This window comes from Thermochaetoides thermophila, assembly GCF_000221225.1.
Source record: "Thermochaetoides thermophila DSM 1495 unplaced genomic scaffold scf7180000011820, whole genome shotgun sequence".
In the NCBI taxonomy this organism is placed as follows: domain Eukaryota; kingdom Fungi; phylum Ascomycota; class Sordariomycetes; order Sordariales; family Chaetomiaceae; genus Thermochaetoides; species Thermochaetoides thermophila.
Window position 1 is genome coordinate 2,766,012 of NW_006383036.1, and position 13,773 is coordinate 2,779,784.

Below are 13,773 nucleotides of genomic sequence, written 5' to 3' on the forward strand. Positions count from 1 at the left end.
GTGACTAAGCACATATTTATCTAATCGCAGTCTTGGCAGACTGAATCGCGCTGGCTGAACGATTGGAGCACTACATCTTCAACGTTCCTGCTCCCTACTATTGTCCTTGCCTCGTCCTATTGTGACCCCTCGGTTCCGTCTTCTGACTTTCCGACGCTCACGAGCCGTTCCGGTCGCTGCATCGTCTTCCGTACTACGCGGACGGCAATTCAACGAAAATTTCCAACACTCCTCCACCGCCATCAACGCCTGTCACCACAAACTTACCTAGCCACAGCACAACCGCGCTAATCTCAGTTCAGCTTCGGAATCATGTCTGATGCCGAGGATCCCATTGACAACTTTGTCGACGATGCCGGCGACGATCTGTTCGGCGATGGCGACGAGGAAGTCAACGATGCCGTACTGGATGATGAGAAGGAGGTGAGCGAGCGCGATGTCGCGTCGGACAACGATGAGGATGAGTACACGCGCCACCGCGATGGGGAGTCGGAGCCGCGTGAATATCGCGAAAAGCTTGTCGCAGAGGTGCCGTTGTACCGGCATCGCATTCCTCGCTCGTCAGATGGCAGTGTAAGTTCTGGATCAACGATGAGCCCTTGGGGTTGGGCCTCCAGCTGACCGGCTCTAGTTACACTCCCTCCGCGTCCCCGACTTTATCAAATTTAATCCCATGGAGTACAAGCCTGATGAGTGGGAGCCCAGCAAATGGGACCTCGAGAATGCGAAAGCCGAGAACCCAGTTCCGTCTATCCTGTTCCGCCGCGACCCGAAGACTGGAAAGATGCAGAGCAATGCAAATATCTATCGCTGGAGCGATGGCTCGGTGACCCTAGCAATCGGCAACGAACACTACGAACTTCAGGCCAAGCCGCTGGCACCCCCGCGCAACAAGCCATATAATGAGGTGCAGGATGCGCATTATTATGTGGCAGCAGCCCACCTGACAACTAACAGTCTGCTCATCGTGGGCCACCTGACCGAGCAGTATACTGTGCGCCCGAACAAGGAGCTCCAGGACCATGCATTGGAGCGTCTCAAAGCCAATTTGGCCGGCGCCAGGAAGGACCGAAGCGCCGATATGATCATCGTCACCAATGAAGACCCAGAGTTGCAGAAGAAACAAGCTGAGCTTGCCGAGAAGGAGCGCATGAAGCTCCAGCGCCGCCGGGAAACTGCCGCAGCCCGTGCGGAGGGAGTCGGACGGCACAAAGGGGGAGCGCTATCGATTGGCGATCTCGAGGGTCGTCGTGGCCTTGGCGCGGGTGCTGCCGCTGGCCGGAAGCGCAGCGCGCCCGGATCAACGACCAAAAAGAAGCACCGTCGCCCTGATTACGATACCGACGACGAAGAGCCGAGAGGTCGGCGCCGTGGCGACCATTACGACATGGACGATGGCTTCCTCGTCGACAGCGACGAGGAAAGCGAAGAGGTTCCCGATGATGACGACGAGGAGGAGCCTATTCTTGACGACAACGATGACGAAGATGATGACGAAGACGATGAGGCGCCCCGGGCTAAGAGGCAGCGGACCTCAGAGCCCGAGGAGGAAGCTGAGCGCGAGAGGGACGCTCCGGTGCAGAAAGGTCGGAGACGGCGCGTCATCCACGACGATGACGACGATGAGTAAGAGTAGCAGTAGTTAATTGCTGCTACTACTGCTACTGCTCTACTGCCACTGCTGCTACTAAGAGAAGCTTTGTAATTTTTTTTCTTTTTCGCAGGGTTGGCTGCCACAGGGTCGCAGGCACATACAAATGTTCTTGATGGCGTTTTTCTCAGAGGTTTCACAAAATGACATCTGGTGGTATCAAAGTTCAAGGTATCCTGACGACAAGGGCTCTATCTGTGACAAATGTTACATAGACTGAACAAATGAAAAAAAAAATCAGAAGTAATTGGGCGTGCCAGTTCTATAGTCGCCCGGTTTCACTGAGAAGACGCCGACTTGCGACGGCTCTGGTGCTCCTTCGTCAGAACTGGCCTCGTGACCGACTTCATCCGTCCTCTCCTGAGGCAGTGCACGCATGGCATCCAGCTCTTCCAGGCTCAGGATTGGTGGCTGATATGGCTTGATGGCATGAATTTCACGGCCAGAGGGCATTTGTGCCAGCAACGGACCGAATGGTGGGATTGGTTTTGTGAACATCTGGATAGTTTCACCAGTCAGCAACTCGTCCATGAAATGAAAGATGTGAAGGCGGACAGCAACGTACCATATCATTTTGCTTTACCCACTTGCCCTCCAGCATCTCAATCACTCTCCTCTCCTCCAACCTGCCCGCATCTGCGCCCCAATCCAGCCCCCTTTCCACTTTTTTGTCCTCTCTCCTCTCACTCCACTCCTTCTTCAGGCCCTTCAGCCCCAGTCCCCCAGTCTTTCCAGCCTCATCCCCTTTCCTCTCAATTCCCAGTTCTGCCAATCCAGCCCTCAACCACGCAATGCCCGTCGCCGTCTCACCTGCCAGTTCAGCATCAATCGCGAAGAACCGACATGCCCTTGCCCGGCTCGTGCGCCGCAAGTCCTCAAGATACTTGACAAACTCCTCGCTGACTGTCCCCTTGATAGAAGCAATACACCCCATCGCCCGCGTAGCATGCTCTGCTGCTGCAAGACACAGTCTGGCGAACAAATGGACCCGGACCTTGGGGATGTCGGGTGCTTTAAACATCCACTCCTTGTCGTGCGGATTGCGGGCTAGAGCCACGACGGCCGGGTAGGGGTCGTCCTTCGCCACGGCGAGGAGGGTTGCTTCAGCGAGGGCAAGCGATCGCTGGGCTAGAAGAAAAGAGGGATGGATCTCCGGACATGGAGGCGGTGATTCAGCTTGATGGAGGCCTTGCTGCTGGGAAAGGTAGTCAAAGATGGAGGCTGCGTCGAGGAGATGACGCGTTGCGGTTGTGATGGCATTCGTTCGCTGCTCTGGGGTCGGCGGGGCAGTGGTGGTTTGATACAGAGGATGGAGGGCAGCACGGGCTTGGAGAGTATAGGCATTGGCGAGGGTAGCGAGGGTGAAGAGGAGTTCCTGAGACAGAGACTGGATCTTGACCCTAGGAGGCTCGCGGCCAGGGATGGTGTTACGGGAAAGCGTTGGACGCCATTCGATTTGTGGCGGTGAGTTGACGATGAGTGAGACGTCCTCACCGTGGACAGGATGGTGCGTTAAGCCAGCATGGAGGGCACAGAGGTAGGGAATATAACTCCTTAGAGAGGAAATAACATTTGGGAGCGATGATGCCTGGGACGCTGGGGGTACGCGCTTATACTTCTTGAGCGTATCGCGTACTACACCTCTCCGAGTACTGGCCTGGAGAGGCAGCGAGGGATGAGAGTTGCTGGTGATGCTAGAGGGGAATGAGAAGGCAGAAGTGGTGGGCAACACAAATGGAAACGGCATCTTGTTGCGATACTTTGTCTCTCACCCTGATGGTTTCAAACAGAGATATGGCGATACAACATGATTTTTCTTTGACTGATCTTCCCATGATATGTCAGGTTGGGGTAAGGAGCTCAAGCTCAGGTGAAGATGTGATGAGGGGTACGTATGGAGGACAGCTATGGGGTCAAGGGGAAGGATTGGGGTTGCTGCGGGCCGTCGACAGCTGTCTAGCCAAAGAGACCACCCCGCTCGGATAACCCTGAGATCCTGGGACCCTACGTAGATCCAATCGATTGGAGCTTCCCCACGCGTCTCCACAGCGCATCTCGACCCCTGGTCTCGGGCCAGATTGCTGCGAAAGCGCAGGGCCGGTTGCTGAACCCCCCCCCCCCCCAAAAAAAAGTTGCACCATTTCCCCAGCTTCACCAGGCCATCAGTAACTTTCCTCGCCCATTGTTCGATGTCCATCGCCGGTCTCTTCCGTCTGCAGATTCGGTGACAATGGCTGGGCCGTCGCCATCTCCGCACAAGCCTCGGCGCAAGGCAAAACGCGCCGTCAACGCCGCCAGCAACCTTGCCAATATCACCGCCCTCAGCGATGTCAACCCGGTCGAGACTCTCGTTCGCGCGCCATCCTTCCCCCTTTCTGCGCTTCTGTGGCCCGCAAGGGGCTTTGTGACGGAATGGGAAGTGCTTCCCCTGATCTTGATGGGTGTTGGTCTGTTCAGATGGGCTGCCGGCCTTTGGGGATATTCTGGTGCGTTGCTTGCCCTCATTAGGTGTTCTGCACATATCACCTCTCAGATAGGTACCTTGGTGATGCTGACTATGACCAGGTTTCCAGAAACCTCCCATGTTCGGCGACTACGAAGCCCAGCGCCATTGGATGGAGATCACGACACAGCTTCCCATCTCGCAGTGGTATTTCCACGACCTGCAGTGGTGGGGGCTTGACTATCCGCCCCTGACCGCGTACCACAGCTGGCTTTGCGGCAAGATCGGCTCGCTCATCAACCCTTCGTGGTTCGCCCTGTTCTCTTCTCGTGGCCTGCATGACGCGAACCTTAAGGTCTTCATGAGGGCCACGGTCTTGGTGTCGGAGTACCTCATCTACATCCCTGCCGTCGTCGTCTTTACGCGCCGCTTCAGCCGGCTGAATGGTGTCTCTACCTGGTCCTCCGCTGTCGCCCTCGTCGCCATTCTGATGCAGCCAGCCACTATCCTCATTGATCACGTCCACTTCCAATACAACACGGTTATGCTGGGCTTGGTTGTGGCCAGTATGTCCAGCCTGCTCGCGGGCCGGAATCTGTGGGCTTGCGTCTTCTTCGTCGCAGCCCTGGGCTTTAAGCAGATGGCCCTTTACTACTCCTTCTCCATATTTTCCTACCTTCTGGCCATCTGCGTGTTCCCTCGTATCAACATTTCTCGCTTTGTCGCCATCGCCGCAACCACCGCAATTTCGTTTGCCCTCCTCATCCTGCCTATTGTTGTGGGAACGCTCCACGATGTCAAACGTGGCATTGACGCTAGACCCGACCTTGATGGTCCCCGCCCACCGTTGCCGCTCTTCCCCCAGCTTGCCAACTACCTTGATACCGAGGCTTTCTATTACCCAGTGGTCGAGCAGCTCGTTCAGATCGTTCATCGCATCTTTCCTTTCGCTCGCGGCTTGTTCGAAGATAAAGTGGCCAACTTTTGGTGTGCTTTGAACGTGATCGTCAAGGTCAAGAAGTATCCAGCTCCGCTTCTTCAGCGAGCATCTCTGCTGGCTACCTTGGCATCCATTCTTCCGCCCAATCTCGTCCTCTTCCTTCGCCCCAGAAAGCACTTGCTGCCCCTTGCCTTTGCGGCGACAGCATGGGGTTTCTTCCTTTTCAGTTACCAAGTCCACGAGAAGAGCGTCCTTCTTCCGCTAATGCCGATGACTTTAATGCTTGCCGGTAATCATGGCTTGAGCAAGCAGATACGAGCTTGGGTCGGATTCGCCAATATTCTCGGCTGTTGGACCATGTTCCCCTTGCTGAAACGCGTCGACCTAGCTATGCCCTACACTGTCCTGACGCTGTTGTGGGCATATCTCCTTGGCCTTCCTCCCACCTCTATTAGCGTCTATGCTCCAGAAGAAACTAAGGCCCTGAGTCAATGGGTCACCATTTTCCTCCACGCTCCATTCTATCTCGCTATGGCACTGTGGCACGTCTTGGAGCTGAACGTTGTCCCTCCTGCGGATAAACCCGACTTATGGACGGTTGCCAATGTGGGTATTGGTGCAGTTGGCTTCGGCCTGTGCTATATCTGGTGTCTGGGCAAGCTTGTGGTCGACAGCGAGATCATCCCGAAGTCTTGGTTCTCAAAGAAGACCAAACTTAAGTCCCAATGAACAAGGACAGTCGTGAAAACAAAATGGCTGGTCTCTTCACTTATCTTTTCCATCTTAGTGTTCGGAATGGTGGTCAGCTTCATTAGCATTTGGGAGGTGAGCCTGCCAAAAGTTCGGCCTCGAAAGCCCGCAGCACACCATACCTGAAGATGATACTCCGTCGATTAAAACCTTTCGAGATTAAACCGGACTCATGCGCATAACGAATGATGCTCATCGGTAGATACCGGTATGCTCGTGGTGGCAGGCTGCCCAATTTACCGGCAAACTTTTGGGATTTTCTCGCCTTAACAGCTGCAGGCGCATTCTCAGTCAACATACTCAGTCATTTGCAATCAGCACAAGGGGCGATACACCAGAATTATTCGGCCCCCGGCATACCCTTGGGCGTCTTTGCAAAGGCTATGCGAACAGCTACACTATGCTTGGAGTCGGACGAGTGAGGTCGTGTTGAGAGTCTTAGCTTATGCCCTGCAACGCTGCAGCGCATGTTTAGACTCAAGCGTGGGAGGGACAGCCACACGCTCCCCAAAATGGTAGTCCGCCCGTGACAAAGGATTGGCTTGCCCTAGTTCTAAGGCCCTAGCACTGCCACCAGGGAACTGTATCTTGTGGTGTAGTAAGAACCTTTCTGGTGCAGCCATTAAGATCTAAAGGTCTTATATGGTGTGATTCTCTGGATCTAAACACAATCGATTAAAAAGCTCCAGTTCTACGGTTGCATTTGTGCCTGGTGTTGCCGGTGTGACCCATATGCTTGTTGCTCAGAGTCAACCTTGACTATGGTCCTCATCTATGCTAGATATCATCCAGTGACAGCGCCCATGGATATTTTATTCATCTGAGTACATCGACTCTCTCTCCAGTGCTGATGATGCTCCAAGGGCTTTTTTCCCCCTTCTACAGATAACCACGACTCTTCCATGCGACCCCAATGGATAGGCACAATCTCAATCCTAGCCAGGTGGCATTTTGGTCACCCTTTCCAGCGAGCAGTTCTATACTTCTCCGCCGGTGCCTTTGTCTCATTCATCCTAAACCTCTGCTTCACAACTTGGGCGATAACCCTAGGGGCTAGTCTCAATACCGGACATGGCACACGCATCCTCTTCACATGAACATCGTGCAATTCTGCAAAGCGCATCAGCATTGATCTGCATGTGGTAATCAATGCCATCAGCAGTGTCCTGCTGGCGGGCAGCAATCATTGCGTGAAAGTCCTGTCGGCGGCAAACCGAGAGACCATTGACAAGGCACATGGAGATGCTCGATTGGTCAACATTGACGCCCATAGCATACGGAACCTCTTCCGATACGGTAGTCGGTCAGATCGTGTTCTTTTGGGTACTATTGTCTCCTTGAAATGATAGCAAAAGAGAACCAAAACACAGACGTTAGGAGAAGGGCATGGCAAAGCTTGAAAAAAAAAATCCCCCCTTTGCTCAGGGGACTTGATGAGTTATGTAGGTTTACATCAGTTCATATATGGTACTGGAGATTGTTTCTTGTTCAATAAGGGACTTAGATTCCTCGTCTAAATGCCATCTGACACTTGTACAGCTTACTCAAGCCATGAGCCACTCCACGCCTATCTCAACCTGCATCACTCTCTTTGGCCTGGGACTTTCCAAAGTAATAGCTGGCGACAAGGATTTACGGTACTCATAAAGCCCGGAATAGGCATGCTCAACTCGAGAATACTGCTCACGACCGGCACCACGGGAGAGGGCTGGTCATACTTTGCTCGCAATGTCCTTATGGCCAACGCCTCTCAAGTGATAATATCCATCTTTTATCTCATGGTCAATGACCTGTTTACCCGGATTTCTATTATCCATGAGTGAGACAGTTACTCTCAACAGCTTGCGGGCTTGCGGGTATCAAAAGAACAAATGGCTTCCGACAGTCGAAATACTTCTTCGGGTTGCCATATCAATACACAATTTCGCCGATAGCATTCTCTGCACTTAAACAGCGGATGCTTTCTCGACCATGATTGGGTCTCCTTTGAGATCTCCGGCCCGTATCTGAACCTTGATGAAGGAGGTCGCAAGATAATGCTGGAGTCACAACAACACCTCACGAAACTCTGCAAGAGTTCCGTTTTCTGCGGCATGGTCACCGTTAGGGTTGTGACTTGTTGTTATGTTGGGATTTGTGCTCTTCTCGTGGCTGATGTTCGCTGCTCTCCGGAGACTGGACTCAGGAGCCATGCCTATGGCAGGGAGTCGCAACGCAGCCATCGCAGCAGCCTGTCGCCCAGTTCCACATGAACCTATAGCATGCCTGAGGTCAGTGAGACGGGGGGCCACTTATTATTATGAGACTAAGGTTGGGCACTGTGCTTTCCAGTGGACAAGCGACGAATCTGATTTCTGGAAATATGCTTAATCAGGGAGAGAGAAAGGAATATTTGAAGTAAAGAACTATATCTCAAACAGCAAGTAGGAACCACATTCCCTAGCTAAAGGGATAAAACATGCAATGTAATCAGACCATTATGGCTAATGGTTCCGAGAAAGCTTTTTTTTTTCATGAATGGGCTTTTGCAGTTCTTTAAATACCTACACATTTTTTGCTAAGGCGAAAAAAAATATCATCTTTAAGTGGGCTTCTAACATCAAACGTTGTCTCACATAAGATGTTGGCAGTGCCAATCGAACCGATTGCCATTAACGATATATATTTATCTTTTGGCTCCAACACTTGTTCTATAATAGATAAGCCACTGCTTTGCCCATTGAAGAGCTGTGCTACAGTCTTTATATCTTGCCCAATCAACAAAAATGATCTTGGGCCACCAAGATTTCAGATTCAGGCAGTAGCCGGTCTGGGCTGGGGAGGTGGTTGTTATGTATACTTGCAGTAGACAGGCTTTCCTATTACCCCTTTTGGCCATTAGGACACCGTGAAAGGCTTCTGAAGTCATTTGAGTTCGACCAAAGTCTTTGGAGACTTTTTGGTCAATTGCTGCCTGATTGTTCATTCACTTAGGATACCCTTAACTTACGCCCAAGCCGGACAATTTGGGGCAGTCTGAGGAGGGTCTCATAGGGTTTCATTAACCTTCCGACTGATAGTTATGTACCTGATTCAACTCTGTGGACTTCATGCTGCTGTTGCTTTCGCCTTAACAGTTGTGCCTCTTTCATTTCGCTGTCTTAATTACTCACTCGAGTGTCTCCAGGTCCTCCTCTGCAACAGTACCCTCCAACAACACACGACAGGTTCCGCGCTGCTGGCATAAGAAATTTGTATTACCCGGTAAGGTTGCCTAAAGAAGCAATTACCTTCAGTGATGACAGCCCAAACCAGACGAACGGAAATCCCCATCGGCTGTGTGGTGGCGTGGCGCTGTCATCAGAGCCTTCAGGCCCAACTGGCCCCAACGCGCCTACTAGAGACTGGTTTCGACACAGAGCTAACAGCCACAACCCCCGTCGCCCTTTGGTGTTGCCCTTAGCACGTCGACACTGTGTGCAGCTTTTCCGACCGATGGCAACAGTCTCAACGGCGGCCGTTGGTTGAATTTTGGAGGATGCAAGAGCACCAAAACAGGAAGGGATCGAGGCTACGCTTTTGTGCTTACTGGCCATGCCACCTTTCAGCCCTGTGGTCCTATTCATCGATCCTTATTCGCCGGGTAGTAACAACTCAGCCTCCACGCATCCGGCTTCCATTACACATATATACTTCTATGCACCGCACGGGTTGCGGAGAACATGTAAGCACTACGAGAATAAATTCTTACACGGCTGGGGTGTGGCAGGGATTTTGTGGGTCGCGTGAGGTTCGTGGACGATACTTCACTCGATATTTTCGAGTCTTGATGATTAGTTGCACTCTGATAGGTCTCCTCTCTTTGAAATATTCTGTTCATAGATGTATTGTATAAGCTCAGTCTCGAATAATTGCTTGCTTGCCTCTCTTGGAAGGGCGGATAGTTCAACTACGTACACCTGGGCCCGATGATAGGATGTAGGGATTTTGTGCCACCTGCCTGCAGTCATTGTCCCGCTTAGTTGGACAAGACACGACATGAATGTCCTTCTTTTTGGTCCACTCTCCGTCCCCCTCACTCTAATGACCCTCGGCCTCTTTTTGCCAAACGTGGCGTGTTATGCGATCGATCGCGCTCATCTCAAGGGAGACCAGAGATGAGAGCATGCGTTCCGTGGAGATATCTGATTTTCCAAGACACGGTCATATCCGCCGCAGGTCTTGCCTTGTTTTCTACGCTTCTCTAGCCATGTTTCCCTCGCCACGGGATGCTCTCCGCAATGAACACAAGCCTCGAGGCTGAGTAAAGGCCGAGAAGGCTAGCATGTTTCTAGTGCTCATTGCATGTTTGCTGAGAGCTCTGCGCAACAAGCCGCAGTTGGTAGGTCTCATAGGTTGCAGGAGTACGACCTGCAGGCCCAGCCTCCCTCTCCACTGGAAACTCGACAACAACACAACAATCTGTTACACAACGAACCAACGGACCAGTAAGCGACATGGGAACTGCACCTATCCTCAACAACGGACATGTTCCTTCGTGGCACCGCACTTTCAGCCGAAGCCGGCTCAAGATGGGCAGAAGGATGGGGGCGGGCTGCTTTGTCAAGCATTTCAATGAAAGAATAGACAAGATACTTCGCGGTCGGCATTTGTTCGGTGTGTCCCGTTATACATAGCGAGCGGAGTGCCACGCCGCTCTTTTTTCCTCTTTTACCCACTCGTGTCATCAGTCCCGTCCCCCACAGTAGAACCTTTCTTCGATCGAGTCTGAGGATCAAGGGAGGAGTGTTGACCGAGCTCGATCATCACGCCTGGATCGACTCGATCAGTGACTTGCATACTTCGTGCCGCCGAACGTGACGAAGAGGACAGCGACCACCCTGCCAACTACTCATCTTTGGCCTTTACCACCATGGTGTCGCTGAGACTAGTCCCATTGGCCATCTCAGCGGCTTTGGCCCTCGCTGGCATGACCATTGCGGACCATGACCACGATGAAGAGACGACAACCACAAGAGAATACGAGCCCACGAAAACAGGGGATAGCGAGTCCACGAAGACAACTACACGGACTCCTGCGACAATAACAATCACCGTTGGTCAGGTGAGTGTTTGGGGAGAATCAAGGGATTGATTAAATCCAGTGATTGACGATGGTAACAGGTCAGTCACAAGTTTGACCCTCAAGAAGTCAAAGCCAAACCCGGCGATACTGTCCGTATGTTTATCCACGATTCTCTTGTTGTCAACTCTCGTTCCTCTGTAGGTATTGGATCCGACTAACCTTTAGCCTATGTAGGTTTCGTATTTGCCGCTGGTGGCCATCGTGTCGTTCAGGCGGCATTCAAATCCCCTTGCGTTCCATACAACTGGACATCCCGCGTTCATGGTTTTGACAGTGGCGTAATAGATCCATCGCAGGACCCGGATGTAAGTTTGCCCCCGAAACCACAGTCCTTCGTTTTATCTCCGAACGAACAGGGGATGGGTGTTGATGCTCTTTTGCATAGGCAAAACCATGGGACCTACGGATCAATGATACTGAGCCCGTCTTCTTCTATTGCGCTGCCCCAGAGTCCTGCATTAAGCATCATATGATTGGCGTCATCAACCCCAATCGTACTTGGTCTTTCGCAGAACAGCTCAATTACGCTCAAAAAGCTGAATTCCAACTTGCTCCTGGTGACCCATGGCCGTCTGAGGGCGCTGGTTCCGGTGCACTCCCAACTGCTACGAGCTCCTCTGCGTCACCAAATGAACAAGACAAGGACGACGATGACAGTAGCGGCCTCAGCACTGGTGCCATAGCCGGCATCGCTATCGGCGGATCAGCGGTACTCCTCGGCGCCGGTGCACTAATCTACCTGTGCGGTCGTCGGGGCGGTTTCGACAAGGCGTATCGCAAGGCCTTCTTTCTAAACCCGAGCACAGCTCATCCCGGAAGCGATTCGTTCTCGCCACGTTCTCCCAACATGATCGAGGCCAACTACGCCAACACGGTTGGTGCTGGCGGCGCCGGCAATGCTCTCAACAGCCCCAAGAGCCCTGGACAGGAGTCATCTGTGCTGTCGACATATGGTGCCCCTGCTGGGTATGAGCATCTGCGGAACTCGATGGCATCATCGCCGCCGTTTAGTAGCATTCCTTCGAGTCCACAGGGCATGCCAGTGGTGCCAGGACCGGGACAGGGTAATGGAGGTCTGTATGCTGGGTATGATACCGCATACCAGGGTGCATATCCGTAAGTTCGAAGCGGCGCTATCGAGAATATAAGAACAACAGAGGATATGAGACTGACCTGGTGCAATTAGACAAGCTGGACAACGACAATACGCAGCGTATGCACCAGCACCTGCTGAGCTCCCAGGAACCGAAGTGCCTGCTCCCACACGATCCCCTCCACCCGGGTATAAGTGATGGAGACAGGATATAGATGGCAAGAAAGTACCCTTTGGAGTATTTGGTTAGAAGGGTTAGGTTAAAGGGTCTTCACTTCAGTGTATGATTCTTGGACAGATATGTGAGCCACATACATAGTTTCTAGCAATACCCCGAAAATTCTTTTGTATAGATGCTGTGTATGAAGATGACTGTGCCATTGTCGTCATCCACAACATCATGGCCTCTGAATCATAAGCAGCACACATATCACGGGCCCCCGCTTTGTTTAACATCCTGTCTTTCCTGAGTTAAAGGGTGCTTCAGGATCAATGTGCCCTGTCCATAGCCAGCATCATCAACGGAACCAAACAGCCTTGTCTCGGGCTATGGAAACGCCGGGGAGACCGCATAGGACGTGTCCCTTTGTTCTTTGCAGCGGTGATTGCTAGGACAATCAACTTGGTCACGCTGAAAAACGTTGATTTTGTTTTTTATTTTTTTTTCAAGATGCGTATTTTGGCCCGTGGAGGCAAAACAGGCGACTTATCAAAGATGCCAGCAACGGCTGAGAGGTGAATGGCTCTTCTTTGAGGCAGAACAAAACAAAACGATTTGTGAGGTGAATAGGTAAGCTGACTTCAGCAATTTGATCTGGACGCCAACTGGTAAGTAGGCATCGTCAGCAAATGTCAAACAGCGCCGCTCTGAGCCCAAGTGCCTAGACCAGGTCGTTGCGCACGCTGTATGTAATGCCAGGGGTTGCAGTAGAAGCGTGAAGCTCTTTTGGCTGAAATCATGGCCTTCATGTTAGCCTGGACTTGTGACCTTACTTGTGGAGAAAAGGTAGTCCCGCAGAGTTTATTCAAGAGCAGATCGACTTGCCTGATGTAGATCCGTTATCTGGTGAGAACACTGTACCCGTCCGACTAAAAACAGACCGTGCGGGAACGTTTGGCTAAAAGTGGGAGCTGCATGCTGATGAAACGATGAAACAGTGGGTGCGGCTGCGAGGGGAACGACGAGGGGAGCGAGGGGAAGAGGCAAAAAGACGAAGAGGGGAAAGGGAAAAAAAGTATTCGTGTCCAAAACACCAGAGACCCAGCGATCCATGTCATCACAAACACATGGTCGAAACGACGACGGGAGGTCCAGTACGGTTCAGCGGCGGCTCAACTCAGCACACGGAGGAGTTCGTTTGTTTGTATCGATGAGAGTTGGCGACAGCGATCAGAACCAGTCTGGATTCTCCCGTTCTTCCGTTGGGTGCATTGGCGCGCCCGACAAGCACTCAGCAGAGCACCATCCGTTGCCAAAACAACGAGGACAAGCTCACTCTCGAGATCCAAGGAATGCCTCTTGGAAGATGGAGCTTTGTTACTGCTGGTCCCGAGGATCCTGTCCTGAACCCCACTGTGGCTTCCCCTTCCCGGCGTAGGTCTGTTAGTGGAGTACTTCTATTTTGCTGTGCTGGTTGCTATATGTAGAAGTACCCAGAAAACAAATCAAACAGCCCCACACTCTCCTGCAGGCGATTGTCTTAGCTGCGGCAAGGTCACTGGCGGGACGAGCGGCGCGCGATGTGTTAAGGACACAGTTGTAGATACCACGTCTGAGCTCATCCAACTCAAA

The 13,773-nt window shown here is 52.2% G+C and overlaps 4 protein-coding genes across 4 annotated transcripts; 3 read left to right on the forward strand and 1 right to left on the reverse strand.

Moving 5' to 3' along the window:
* Positions 1 to 312: 312 nt before the first annotated feature.
* Positions 313 to 1,630, forward strand: CTHT_0057510 (RNA polymerase II-like protein; the record flags this gene model as incomplete). Its single annotated transcript, XM_006696008.1, has 2 exons — positions 313 to 573; positions 632 to 1,630. 2 exons carry the CDS (start codon positions 313 to 315, stop codon positions 1,628 to 1,630), a joined length of 1,260 nt encoding a protein of 419 aa, XP_006696071.1.
* Positions 1,631 to 1,888: 258 nt separating this feature from the next.
* Positions 1,889 to 3,398, reverse strand: CTHT_0057520 (uncharacterized protein; the record flags this gene model as incomplete). Its single annotated transcript, XM_006696009.1, has 2 exons — positions 1,889 to 2,149; positions 2,217 to 3,398. The coding sequence occupies 2 exons, from the start codon at positions 3,396 to 3,398 to the stop codon at positions 1,889 to 1,891; spliced, it is 1,443 nt and encodes a 480-aa protein (XP_006696072.1).
* Positions 3,399 to 3,881: 483 nt separating this feature from the next.
* On the forward strand, positions 3,882 to 5,763 carry CTHT_0057530 (uncharacterized protein; the record flags this gene model as incomplete). Its single annotated transcript, XM_006696010.1, has 2 exons — positions 3,882 to 4,137; positions 4,217 to 5,763. 2 exons carry the CDS (start codon positions 3,882 to 3,884, stop codon positions 5,761 to 5,763), a joined length of 1,803 nt encoding a protein of 600 aa, XP_006696073.1.
* Positions 5,764 to 10,675: 4,912 nt separating this feature from the next.
* CTHT_0057540 (uncharacterized protein) lies at positions 10,676 to 12,180 on the forward strand (the record flags this gene model as incomplete). Its single annotated transcript, XM_006696011.1, has 5 exons — positions 10,676 to 10,867; positions 10,927 to 10,981; positions 11,063 to 11,193; positions 11,274 to 12,004; positions 12,075 to 12,180. The coding sequence occupies 5 exons, from the start codon at positions 10,676 to 10,678 to the stop codon at positions 12,178 to 12,180; spliced, it is 1,215 nt and encodes a 404-aa protein (XP_006696074.1).
* Positions 12,181 to 13,773: the final 1,593 nt, after the last annotated feature.